The 14,308-nt window shown below is 44.1% G+C and overlaps 1 protein-coding gene across 1 annotated transcript; it reads left to right on the forward strand.

Annotated features, from left to right (window-relative positions):
- The first annotated feature begins 950 nt into the window (after positions 1-950).
- On the forward strand, positions 951-10,429 carry tgfbi (transforming growth factor, beta-induced). The gene is made up of 17 exons (XM_028960047.1): positions 951-1,095; positions 1,187-1,285; positions 4,791-4,855; positions 4,932-5,089; positions 5,159-5,323; positions 5,420-5,566; positions 5,804-5,945; positions 7,130-7,342; positions 7,423-7,560; positions 7,632-7,774; positions 8,025-8,161; positions 8,605-8,735; positions 9,037-9,161; positions 9,383-9,485; positions 9,581-9,645; positions 9,742-9,766; positions 9,847-10,429. Exons 1-17 carry the CDS (start codon positions 977-979, stop codon positions 9,906-9,908), a joined length of 2,037 nt encoding a protein of 678 aa, XP_028815880.1. The 5' UTR covers positions 951-976; the 3' UTR covers positions 9,909-10,429.
- The last annotated feature ends 3,879 nt before the right edge of the window (positions 10,430-14,308 follow it).

Raw genomic sequence — 14,308 nt, forward strand, 5'->3', positions numbered from 1 at the left:
CAATCTGTTTTTTATTAACAAAAGTGAGAATGGGGGCCACATGTACCAAGGCCTGTGAAACACTCACGCTCACCATTCATTATCTTGTCACTCAGACGCAGTTCAGCACCGAAGACCGAACAAAGACAAGACACACAGGGCCAGTTTATGTATCAGCGGTCCAACACAAAGGCTCCAACATTCATGGGGTGGTGGTGCTGGACCCACAACTCGTGGGGCGTGGCCAGGCACCCAATCCGCCTGGCTGACAGTCTGCTGGGTGTGGCCAAGAACCTGACGTTCTTAATGTGAGAGTCAGAGTAAGCCTGTGACGTCACAGCAGCATGAAATGCGCCCTTCGGAGCTGTGACAGTGACATTCAGCATTGAATAAAACACATTATTGAAGACAGCGCTTCCAGTACTGGGTGGTAGTAGCCTAGTGGGTAACACACTCGCCTATGAACCAGAAGACCCAGGTTCAAATCCCGCTTACTACCATTGTGTCCCTGAGCAAGACACTTAACCCTTACTTGCTCCAGGGGGGACTGTCCCTGTCACTACTGATTGTAAGTCGCTCTGGATAAGGGCGTCTGGTAAATGCTGTAAATGTAAATGTACTGGGTTTTGAAACTAAAGACCCTGAAACTTTTCATCCATGTTGGGTTGTTCCACCAGCCTGATCTGCAGGCCACCACCTGGTCACCAAACAACACTCGCGTGTCACCTTGTTGTCCACAGATGACCTTTTCACCCCTGCGGTCTGAAGCGCCTGAGCCCGCGGACGTTCCATCTTTTTTAACGATGGAAAACGGTCCCCACCGAGGAGAAGGTGTTCGGCCTGTAATGTCCTCCAGCGGAGAAAGTGGGAGCAGATCTCGCGTTGCCGCCCTCCGCGAGATCCCACGGGGGTCTCGTGTTACTCGTGTCCGCCCCGCGCCCCTCCCCGCCGGTATTTATCCGGGGCGGCGGGCCGCCGCGCTCTCGTCTGGCCGGAGATGAAGCGCGTAACGCTGCTGGCCGCGGCCGTCGTCGCCGCCATCGCGACGGCGTGTGTCGCCAAGTCGCCTTATCAGGCCGTGCTGCAGCACAGCAGAATAAGAGGACGACCTCACGGGTATATATATATATATTTATATTTATATTTTTTATTCTATATACATACATTTACCTGCTTCTGTAAATCACCGCCTCGCTATTCACCGCAGCCCGAACGTGTGCGCCATGCAGAAGATCCAGGGCACGGAGAAGAAGTACTTCACCAACTGCAAGCAGTGGTACCATCGCAAGATCTGCGGCAAGCCTACGTGAGTTGCGCAAAAAACAAAAAAAACTTTCACGACAAAGTTTTCCCGGAACGAACCTGGATACGTTCGGGAAACGTTTGCATCTGGAACCAGGGTTCTGCAGGCATCTGGATGGATGCGCCGTGGGAATGTGTTTCCACTGTGTTGCTGCAACTTTAATGTAATAATGTAATAAATTCGCCAAAGCTGCTTTTAATAGCCAACCAAGAACATAAAGAACAGGACGCCATTGTCCAGTAAGCTCAGTATAAATCGATTTCATTTCACTCCAGTTGTTTCCAGTTTCGGCGTTTATTTTGATAAAATGATGAAATTATGGACTCTGGGAAGAATTCATTCGCTGAAACAAAGACTTGTTGATCTTGGGAGTCTGGTAGCCAATGGGAAGGTCTGAATTTGGAAAATGTAATTACCAGTGAATGTGTGTGTGTGTGTGTGTGTGTGTGTGTGTGCTCTCGTGGTGTTTAACCACCTCCACAGGAGGAAGCGTTCTTTTTTTTTTTTTTTTTTACGTCCACCGGAATGTAAGCGGTCCACAAAAAAAAATGTAAAATGTAATGACAACCCCGGCCTCAGGTGACAATGGAAGACGTGTAATGGCCCATATTTACACATTTGGCAGCGGTTCATGCCACCCGTACATTATGAGCATTTTTTTTGCCGCAGCCTACAGTTTCGCGTTGACCTGCAGGGCAAAGACGGCAACTTCTCAAGTTGGTTTCCCATCACGCTCCCGCTGCGGGTTTACAGTTTGCTGGCTTTTTTGTGCTGGAGAGAGGACGTCACCAATTGGCCGGGGACAATGTTTGCATAGAATATTAAACCTGATTACACAAGAATATCAAGATGAGAAAAAGACAACACCGGGTTGTTGCACATCTTTACACCCAATGACCAAGCTGAGGGGACGAATGGACACTTTTTATTTCAACTTTGGAAAGCGTAAAAAAAAGAACCCGCTTGAAAAGTCGTCCCGGTGGTTTCATTTAAGGAATATCCTGTTTTCGGACTGGCATTGCCATTTCCCCGCTCGGCCCGTGACGCGACGAGGGACCTTTTATTCTCCTTGTCATTTCTAAACGGCGTTTCTCCCACAGTAGTTCTCATGAACAGAGGAAATGAGAGTAGCTGATGCAGCTGGACGTTTTAGGAAGTGACAGGCCTGTTGAGAATCAGACGTCCCTTAACACACATGAATCATTCCTTAGTTGGCAACGTCCCCCCCTCCCGTGGTAAAACTCTCCACCCAGGGTTTAAGTCAACAGAGATTGGCAGCGAAAGGACGTGACCTCGGTTGTGAAAAGATGGATTTGCGCGGGATACGACTCGATTTCCAGATAACCCCCGAGTGCGGTTTTAAAGTGTGCGTTTGAGGGCTTTCCACGTGAACAATCCTCGTCTTTGTGTGTTCAGCCCAAAACGAGAAGGCGTCCTGGGGGGGAGGTGCGATTCCAGGTCACCTGAGGGGAGACCTGTAACCCAAAGCCTCCTTCATGGCGTCCCCTGGGAGACATGCAGTCTCCTTGAGTCATAATCTTTGAAATGTAGAAGAGATGGGAACTGCTTCCAAACTCCAACTTGATTATTCGGCAGCCAAGGCTTATTATGTCAGCGGTGCCGAATGCATGTCAAAAGTCTTGTGTCCCCCGTGACACAATGACACCGGCGTGTTTTTTTTTTTTTTTGCACAGGATGCGACTTTAGCATCCCTTGCGCTGGACAGATGGCTCGGCCATTTGGACACGCGGTGTACACAACGTTTGAATTGAGTGGGCCAGCTGTTTATTTTTTCAGAAATCCATGGCTACCATCTCTGTTTATGCTGGCAGAGAACAAATAGGACTTGACTTGCCATCTGTTTTGATAATCAGTTCGGTCTGCTTTCCAGTCATCTGCGTTTTTACAAGGCTACCCCCTCACTAGACGCCGGGGTCGTCCCCCCTTTTTTTATTAACTTATTTTTCTCACGTTTGCGCGTTTTTATGAAGCTGACTGACTAAATCATATTCCGCATTTCTGTTTGAAATGAATCAACATGAGCATGTTTTTTTGTAATTCCAACATTTCTTTTATTTATTAGCATAGACACCTTATTTTTGTCACTTTTAAATCACGTACGAAAATGTAAACAACAAATTTTATGTAAAGCTACCTGATGGAAAAAAATATATACACCAGGGGTGTTATAAAATATTGATTCAGTAATATATCGTGATATTTTACCTGGTGATATTGTATCGATGTGGCGACGTCAGTGGATATTTATACAATTTTCAAAATTCAAAATACAAAATTCAGTCCAAAATTCAGTTCTGAGTTATTAATGTAATGTGAACCACACAGATCGTACACAGCATCTTGTATATCAGCTCTTTTTTTTACATTTTCAGTGAAATGTAGAATATTGCAATATGTACGGTATCATAAAATATTGTGATATAATCGTATCGTGACACGTTTTGTATCCTGAGATCCTTGCCAATACACACCCGTCATAAACGGCATGCATGGCGACCGTGTACAGCCAATTGTACTCTACGTTTGATTTGAAATTCTCCACTATTCCTGCATTTAGGAGAAGCATTGCAGACAATTACATGGGGCCTGGAGCCAGAAGCGGCTCCAAGGATGGCTGATGACATTAATCCAGAATAATGGCCATTTCTAGGCCTCGGGTCCCTTATACCTAGTGCATCCAGAGTCCCTACCCATAGCTGTTTAGGATTAGTAGGACATCCTAAAAAATATATATATAGTTTTTGCAAAAAAAGAATAAACCGAATCAGAATAAAACTAGAATCATAGTTGTGTAACAATACTAAAATGGGTTATTATACTATTTAAACCTACAGACACTTTTTAAAGTAAAAATTCACAAATTTCATCCTCAAATTTGGATGAGTATTAGTCTACTTTTATTTCTGGAATAATTCTGCTGAAATTGCTGCCATCTTGTTTTCTTTGTGTTCTGTGTATAGAGCTTCTTTGACCACAAGAGGGCAAAGCAAAGGTCCATGAATGAGGACACCAGGTTTAAATTGAACAGAATAAAACATTATGGTAAAATGTAATGTCCCCTTATGAGGACGCAGGGTCTCGGGAGGCTAGAAACACCCCTGGCAGATTCTGAAAACATCTCACTTGTTTTTGCTGGCAAGGAATGATATTTCAGATTTGGTCGTTTCTCTCAGGAGATTTCTTCTGGCCAGCACCTTAACTCTGAATTCCTTGGTTCTCAAAGGAAATTAGTTTTTTATGATCTTCCAAGACCAACACAGGGCCAGCTCTGATTTATTATGGAAATTAAATAAAGAGATTACATGTCCCATGGCTAGAGGAGGTGACTGGCATTAAGCTCTCAGTGATGTCCATTGAAGTGTTGATCTAGCTTCATTTCCAGTTCCGGTTCTTCTGGAAATTCTACGGTGATCTGTGCCTGTTCCTCTAATTTTGACAGTAATGACAGTGAAGCCCAAAGCACATCACATGCTTTCCACTCCCACAGGGTCATTACCTACGAATGCTGCCCTGGATATGAAAAGGTTCCTGGGGAGAAAGGCTGCCCTGCAGGTAAGTACATTTTTGTGTACCAGCACCATGTTCCTCCAATGGCGTTTCCCATGACCGTAAATGTCTCGATTTGCAGCTTTGCCTCTTGTGAACATCTACAACACACTCGGTGTTGTCGGGGCCACGACTACAAAGATGTACTCCCAGAGGGCTAAACTCCAGGAAGAGATTGAGGGACCTGGAAGCTTCACATTTTTTGCTCCCAGCAACGAAGCTTGGGCTGCCCTTCCAACCGTGAGTAGGGCTGCTTCAGATCGCACCTGTAGCTGAGTCAAGGTCACGCTGACCTTGTTCAATTTGCAGGAGATACTGGATGCCCTTGTGAGCAACGTCAACATTGAGCTCCTCAACGCCCTCCACTACCACATGGTCAACAAACGTTTGACTTCTGATGACCTCAAGCACGGAGCAGCCTTCTCCTCCATGTACCAGGACTTTGATGTCCACATTCAACACTACCCCAATGGAGTATGTGAGCTGTAGGGTCTGCTCTGTTGATGCCTTTACAAAAGCTATCGTTGAAAAAGGCCTTAATAAACTTCCCTCGTTGATTCTTCTTTCAAGATCATTACTGTGAACTGTGCTCGCCTTGTGAAGACCGATCAGCATGCCACCAACGGGATCGTGCACGTTGTAGACAGGGTCATCACGGCCATCACCAGTGACGTCAACTCCGTAATAGAAACTGATGATGATCTGGAGACGCTGCGGGTAAGACGTCGTTGTTCCTTCAGTGCCTTCAGAGTTCATCCAGATCAGAATCGCTTTTATTGGCTGAGTTATCTCGTTTTATTCTGTATGAAACAACAACAAGTGTACAATATAATTTAAATCTGAGGCAGGTCCTAGTCTGCAGGCTTCTAGATTGTCAGCAGGTCAGACGTTACAATCTGCATTATCCTGACCCTTAAATGATTTCCATCTTCTGCGTCGTTCCACTCCTGATAGACCGCTGTGGCTGCGGCTGGTCTGACATCCATGCTGGAGAGTGAGGGCCAGTACACCATCTTTGCACCAACTAATGAGGCCTTTGAGAAGATTCCACCAGAAACCCTGAACAGGATTCTGGGAGACCCAGTAGCTCTGAAAGGTAAGAGGTTGTTTAACTACCTGGAGATTCTCTGCACGTGGGGGGTTGACTTGTTGGGTGCTGGTGAATGTTTTTCCTTTCTCTGTGGCAGAAGAGATGCCAGCTGGTGACTGACAGGTATCCCCTTCAACCCGAAGCACATGCTGGTGGTGCTTGACTTTTTATACCAAGAACATAATGCCACATTTCTGGAAGTACCCGTGCCCTTGAACTACGCTTACACCTCTTGTTGGACTAATTATCCTCAGTCAGATCAGCACATCCACCCGATCCTGCATTACCAGACACAAGTCTTTCAGTTGGTTCTTGTTCTCCAATATGATTCAACAGTATCCATTGGCCCTGTACTCCAAGCCTGGTCAATTTTCAGTGAAAGTTGACTCTTGTCAGCTGGGACGCAGCAGTTTATTTCCTATTTCAGTAGGATGCAGTTCTCCCCAGTGATTGTCATTGTAAAACACTGCAGCGCAGCACACGGTGACACAATGAAATGTGTCTTCTGCATTTGATGCATCACCCTTAGTGAGCATTGGGCAGGAGCACCTTCTGGTTACAAATCAGCTTTTTTTACCTGCAAGGCCACTCAACTGCATCATCTAGGTGGCAGTTGTCTTTGGCGCCTTTGAAATGGTCTCAGGTGATGAGGAACTGTGTTGACACCTGTTATTTGGATTTTCTTGGATCTCTAACAGACTGCAGTGTGACATATGCAAGTGTTGGTCATATGAAAAATAGGGATTGAGAGATTTTGTGGAAGTGTCTCTGTAGGTGTCCTCACTGTTACCATGACAGTAGGACAACGTCTGTACCTGTTTATCTAGAAAAGTGTAGCAAAGACTGTTCTAGAGCAAGCCTGGAAGTTTAAATGTCTAAATATGAAGGTGTGTTTCTGTGTGTGTGTGTGTGTGTGTGTGTGTGTGTGTGTATATATATATATGTATAAAATATTTGGCACAGCAGAGTGTCAACAGGTGTGAATTCTTTCCTTTTCTGTTCCAGGCATTTCATTTCATTCTGATAGATGTTCAGGCCATGCAGGTTCCTGCAGATGCATCTTTCATCTGTGATTTATGATCCATTTAATATTTGGTTTGGTGCATATTCAGCAGCGGTAGATTGAGAAACGCATGAAACATCTGTCAGCATGTAGCCTTGCTCATTTCACTTATTTTACTCCCCAACAGATCTGTTAAATTACCACATTTTGAAGACCCTGCAATGCTCTGAGTCCATTGTGTCAGGGACACCCCTCGAAACCTTGCAAGGGACGGTGCTGGAAGTCGGCTGTGATGGAGTGGATATGACTCTTAATGGGAAAGCCATTGTCCAAACAAAGGATAAACTGGGAACAAATGGTGTTGTCCACTACATAAATGAACTCCTTATTCCAGACTCTGGTATGTCACTGAAGGTTAATCATGGTCATGGTCCCTCAACAGTCCATACTTGAGCTAAATCTAAACATTTTTTCTTGAAGCAAAGACACTAATGGAGTTAGGTGAGGGATCCAATGTTGACACCGCATCCAAGATGTTTGTTGATGCTGGCCTTTCCACTCATCTGTCCGGCTCGGAGGCTGTCACCATGCTTGCGCCTCTGAATGACGCTTTCAAAGGTAGGCCCACGCGCGTGGCTGCGGTTTTCCTCCGGTCATATGCCAGCTAGCTGACGCTTTCCTGCACACAGGCACCACAACCATGACCCCGGCAAAGAAAGCACTCATGAAGAACCACTTAATCCGAGGGAAGCTTTCCTCTAAAAGTCTCTACCATGGACAGGAGTTGGAGACTCTTGGGGGACTCAAACTCAGAGTGTTTGTGTACCGCAACGTGAGTATCATCCATTTTTAAAAAGTAATTCTGTAAATATATATTTGCTTCAAATGTAGTAAGCCCAATTGAATGATGAAAAAGTAAAAAAAAATAATATACACATAATTAGATTTTTTTATGCCTAGTCTCTAGAGTGCATAGCAAAATTCACAGACTGTCAGGAATGTCCTTTCCAGACAGGATTCAGTCTTTCCACTTATAAACCGTCAGTCATGGGCTGAGCAGCCATCGGCCTTTTCCCTTACAGAACCTGTGCATTGAAAACGCTTGCATCGCTGCGCACGACAAAACCGGACGCTATGGCACCATGCTGACCGTCGACAAGCTCCTGACCCCCCCGATGGGGACGGTAATGGACGTACTGAAGGCGGATAATCGCTTCAGGTGAACATCCCAACTCACCGCGGCCGTTGTTCTGATTGCAGAATTCAAGCTCACACTCTGAAGAGGAACCCGTGCAGGTGTCGCACGACTTCGCGTTCTGCAGTGTGGGCTTAGCTGTTTTCTTCTGAACTCCAGAAGCTCCATAAATGCCCTACAGGGAATTGTCCTGAAAGCGGCGGGGTGGGGGGTTTAATGGTTTTAACAGAGCAGCAACCTGAAAGGGAATATGCAGCTGTCACAATCCCACCCACATGCAGAGACGTGCTGTCAGTCACATCTCTGAACAACGTTAATGAATTAGCGTGTTGGAGGCATGTTCAAAGCCCCTAAATCCGCTGCGGAATTTTTCTTTTCTTGTAGGTTTTTTTTTTTTAGATCCAGCTTGTCAGTCAGGCTGTCGTGTCTTTTGTTGCTGTCTAAAATATAAACCTTCTTCCTTTAAGCACTTTGGTTGGAGCTATTCAGCGGGCTGGCATGACAGAGCTGTTGAACAAAAAGGGCGCTTACACCATATTTGCACCCACCAACGAAGCCTTCAGTGCAATGCCGTCTACCGACCGAGAGAAGCTCATGGGTAATATATTTCATATGCTCCTTGTGAAAAGAGATTCCAAATGGATTCCAAATAAACAGATGGGTTTTTACTCCCATCATTGAAATGAAAGGGATATTGACACATACACACATATGCTGTATGGCCATGCAATTTTTAAAACTTTTTACATTTTAATGCAAGTGCTATTAATATTATTACATTTTTTTTTTTTTTAAAGAATTATAGATCTACAGAAACTAGAATATGTCTAGTGAATTACAATGTGTTTACTGAGCTTATTTTCCAGCTTGAAATCTGATGTTTTTCATCTGATCTCCAGCTAACCCTCAGCAGCTTGCCAGCACTTTGAAGTACCACATGGGTGAAGAGTTCCTGATCAGCGGTGGAGTGACGTCCCACACCCGCATGAAGCCAATGCAAGGAGAGACGCTGGAACTGGGCATGGTGAGGCACATTTGAGAAGGATTTAGGCGAATCTTGTCTAAAATGAACCGGCCACAAACATGTGGGGCTAAAAGAATACAATGGAAGGCTGTACCAGTTCTGAGCCCTGTACGTCACCTTGGTAACTTTAGAAGATATTATTATTATAATTGTTATATTGTTGATGTCAGTAGTTGGGGTCATTGAGTTTAGAAACATCTTTAACTGCCTGCTTGTTTCAGCGCAACCAAATTTTGCACGTGAACCGAGTGCCGGTGGTTGAGGCCGATCTGATGGCAACCAACGGAGTTGTTCACGGCATCGGCTCAATCATAAAGCCCCTGCGTAAGGATGTCCACTTTGCTAAAGCTCCCTAGCTTTCGGATTCTGACAGCCCCAGTGCAAGTTGCTTCAATTCCCTCTGTCTCTGCGTCTTTCAGCTCCCAAGTCTGTAAGTGATCAGGCGGAAGGCTCCGTGGTGGTTAAAAGCGTCTCCACCACCAGGGTACGTCTCCGGCGTGACTTGCCTCGATCCGGTGCTTTCTTGAGCAAGTGGGTGGTAATAATGCTAATTGTGTTCTTTTTTTTTTTTTTTTGACAGTCCGGCTCACAGGTCGGGAAAAACGGTAACTATTCTGAATTCACTCACAAACACACAAAGCTGGTGTAGAAGGTTTTGCTGAACCTGTGTTGTTTGGTGTTGCAGACGATCTTTTCCAGAAGGTCATGAAAAGCCGGTCCAGTCGGACAATGACCCGGGTTCAATAACGGGACGAACTAAGTGCCTGTCTCGGTCTCCAGGATTTGAAATGTTTTGCTTTTTAGAATATATTCTCGCAGGCGGAGCTCCTATCCTCCAGAAAGGCAGAGCGTGGAAGAAGGAAAGATATTGGGACACAAGTGTTTCTGTCTGTGATATAAAACTTGTATAATAAACGAAATACAGAGCATTTAGCTAGGGGGTTCTTTTTTTTTTTTAATTCTTCCAAGTTAGACATCTGTTTCTCAGTTTGTCTCTGAATGTTTTTCAGAATTTGTCGAAATGCATACTGTGTTTGGTTCTAATATACCTGTAGCATGTTTGCATGGTTAAAGCTGGAGCAAAGGCTTTGTGGGCACATATGCAGGGTGGTTTTGTGAATTTGTGTGTTTGGTTAATTTTTTTCCCACATAATGTTTTGACCCCTTCATCCATTTGCAAAGCTCCCGGGGTCCGTTTTTTTTGTACTGTATTTTTGTGTGGAACCAAAGTCAGCTGACTGAAATAAAATATTTTCATTTTTTATCTAGAGGGTTCTAATTCACTCCTATTCAAGTGTATTAATTCACTAATACATACACACAATATATCACCAATATATTTGTTATTATATTACACATGGATGATTTGTGTGTGGTTTATAAACCATGTTTACCATTAAATTTGTCACAGGGAAACATTAATGAATTCAGTTAATGTTTGAAGATGCAAAATTTTCCTTGGTATTTTTGCAAAGTATGTGCAAAAAGCCACTAAAACAGAACATATTGCAGTAAAACGTGCTTCTGTCCACTTTTTCATCAGTTTTCATCTGTTTTTTTAATGGATTCTGTCCTTGGTCTGTTGTTTAAAACCACACACTTGTGATATATTGCCAGACAGCCCAATATAAACTACATTTATATTGAACATGACCAAATTAATTTGACCAAATACACCTAATATGAGATATTAAATGCTGATATCTCTGGCTGTCACAGATGTTGCCCGGATTGCTTTGACAGGCTTATTTGTGTAGGAAATGGATGGGAAACGGACGCAAGTTGCCATCCAAATGTTATATGAGACGAGAGAAAAAATCCACAGAAGGAACGTCTCATCTCTGGTAACAGACATACACAGATGTTTCAGATGTGCATGTGAGGTTCCCTCAACATGCGTGGCCTGTGGCACATCTGTTGCTCTGTGCTGTACCCTATTAATGGTTTAACATCTGACCTCCAGCACAATAACCTGCTTATACAAAACACAAGATGGCCAGGAGGAGCGAAAGCGTGTTTCACATAAACGCTGCTGACTGATCCAGCACCCGGCTTCACACATATTTTATACTTATGCGAGCCACAGTTTTACAGCAGTCGTATAAAAACACTCAGTATGACCTAGAGGATTCATTGAGAAATATGTTCAAATGCTCTTAGTTCAGGTTTCCTAATTTCATTTCCTAATTCCAATATGATTCCAAATACATTTAGGCTGTTCTCTTTTCAACATCAACCACAAAGAAATAAACCACATATATAATATAAAGATACATCTTAATTCTTGGGAGACATGAGTTACATAACTGTCGGCCTGCTTATTGAAATGTTTTGAAATGTAGAAACTTCTGTGATATTGAACAGAGTTAAGTAGTAGATGAATGAACCAGAATGAACCAGCTATGAACCAGAAGACCCAGGTTCAAATCCCACTTACTACCATCGTGTCCCTGAGCAAGACACTTAACCCTGAGTTGCTCCATGGGGGACTGTCCCTGTAACTACTGATTGTAAATCGCTCTGGATAAGGGCGTCTGATAAATGCCGAAATTTGAATTGAGTTTTTTTCCTTATTAAATGCTGCCCTCTGCCGGCCGAATTCATATCGTCAATTCTGACTCGCGAGCAAACTTTCAGCGGAGAACCGGGAACAAGGCAACTCGGAGTTACACGAATACGACGCTCACGCACGCCGGGCGAAACGGCACATTCTCAGATCGCACCGTACGAATAAACGCGGGACAGGAGACAGACAGGAGCCGCGCGGGTGACGTCACGCCGCCGTAGCGCGAGAGCTCGGCACTTTTCCAGCGTGTCCTTCCCAAAACGTCCCCAGCAAACAACCCCTTCTCCCCATAACCACGGCGTGGCTCGTCGATCGGGACAAAGCATTGTTGCTGTTTGACTTTCTTGATCTTGTTTCTTAATCTCTATCTTGCTTATCTATATTACTTAACATTTTCAGCCGTTCTGTTCCCAAATAACAAAACTAGTTTGGCACACTGTGACGTTTTCTTTGTTTTTCTTCATTGTGCATGTTCCATCCTATATTTTGCACCATTATAACGTTGTAATCTTTCTATTTTTGTGCACATATACAGTACAAGCCAAATGATTGGACACACCTTCTCATTCAATGTGTTTTCTTTATTTTCATGACCAGTTACCTTGGTAGATTCTCACTGAAGGCATCAAAACTATGAATGAACACATGTGGAGTTATGTACTTAACAAAAAAAGGTGAAATAGCTGAAAACATGTTTTATATTCTAGTTTCTTCAAACTAGCCACCCTTTGCTCTGGTTACTGCTTTGCACACTCTTGGCATTCTCTCAAGGAGCTTCAAGAGATCGTCACCTGAAATGGTTGTCCCACAGTCTTGAAGGAGTTCCCAGAGGTGTTTAGCACTTGTTGGTCCAGCTCACCCCAAACCATCTGTATTGGGTTCAGGTCCGGTGAATGTGGAGGCCAGGTCTCCACTTTTTGTTAAGTACATAACTCCACATGTGTTCATTCATAGTTTTGATGCCTTCAGTGAGAATCTACCAATGTAAATGGTCATGAAAATAAAGAAAACTCAATTCCTCGATTCTGATTTTAGTCAAGGGCACTTGACTAAACTTACTTGATTCCAACATTAATTAATTCTATTTCACACACAGCAGCAGGATGTGATATTTGTTCGAATTCTTTGCCACCCTGAATTCCAGTGAAAGGCTCAGACCTTTTCTTGTTATTTGTGACAGGGGTGGGCATATAAGCAGACAATAAATATGCAAAAAACAGCAGGCTCATATTAAAGAACAGAGAAAAGGAATAATGCAACCATATTGCTATACACCCAATTGTGTACAAATTCCACAGACATTTGACTTTTCCCCCTCATTTATGGCCCAATGTAATCGTTGGCCTACATGCATTTTCTTGTCTTGTCCAAAATCATGCCATGAAAGTAATCATCATAAACAGCCAAGAACACCACAGGTTCTCGGGCCTCTTCACAAAATATGCATGGTCCACAAGGCCGACATTTGACTTTTAAATAACACGCCACCAACTGCGGTGGGTCACGGTCATTTTCAGGTTATTAGAGAAAGGCAGCATATGAGTATACAGTGCATATAAGCAGACAATAAATATGCAGAAATCAGCAGGCTCATATTAAAGAACAGAGAAAAGGAATAATGCAGTCATATTTCTATACACCTAATCCAGTACAAATTCCACAGACATTTGACTTTCCCCCCCTCATTTATGTCCCAATGTACTACATGCAATCAAAATTTTTGGAAGTCAGATGACGAATGTCTTATAAATTTGGTGCCTGAAGCACCCGGATTTGGAAAAGGATTTAATGGTGTAGATTTTTTTTCTACTTGTGTGCTCATATTGTATTTTCTTTTTCATAGAAGTCTGTTTATGTGGTGTTTTTGTAATATAGTATTTTATTTTCATTCAATCAGATTTATCCATTTCAAGTATACAGTGCAGGGAGCACAGTTTTCGTTTTCTCCCTGTGTTTCATTCCATTATTATCATTATTTGGCAGTGACGTGAAGGGAAATTGCATTTCTTTCACCCTTCACTAGTCCTTTGTGTTTCCCATCCCAACAGTCCAGACTAAACTGATTATGTTGACATGCACACAAATCAAAGCCGTGCTATCCGAAACTGTGGCCATCACGTGTTCGATGAAAGCAGATGTGAAGAAACAGTGGCCAACGCGCCTACACTGTTCCTCCGACGCAGAGACCTGTCACCGAGGGGGGAAAAAAAGTCCCTTTTCGCCAGCTTGCGCGACAGGAGCGGCGAGAGGAGGCTGCGCTGCGGCGATAAAAAAAAAAAAAAAAAAAAAAAGAAAAGGTGCGTTTTTTAACTTGGCGGATGGATACCGCGCTCCGTGCTGCGCCTCCAGCCTTTTTGACGCCAGGCGAGCCGCGGCTGGAGAGCTGGGAGAGGAGCGCGGAGGAGGGGGGGAGAGAGAAAAAGCAGTCCGCTTCATGTCGGAGCGCGTTAAACCCAGGAGGCAAGGAGCGGGGAAGCGCGGTCGTTTTTATCCGAGGTACGCGGGCCGCTCCTCTCACCTCCGCGGGCCGAGCGCGTTTTCGACGGCCGCCGCGGGGTACGCGCGGATTTCGGGGGGAATC

The sequence above is a fragment of the Denticeps clupeoides genome, chromosome 18 (assembly GCF_900700375.1).
Source record: "Denticeps clupeoides chromosome 18, fDenClu1.1, whole genome shotgun sequence".
In the NCBI taxonomy this organism is placed as follows: domain Eukaryota; kingdom Metazoa; phylum Chordata; class Actinopteri; order Clupeiformes; family Denticipitidae; genus Denticeps; species Denticeps clupeoides.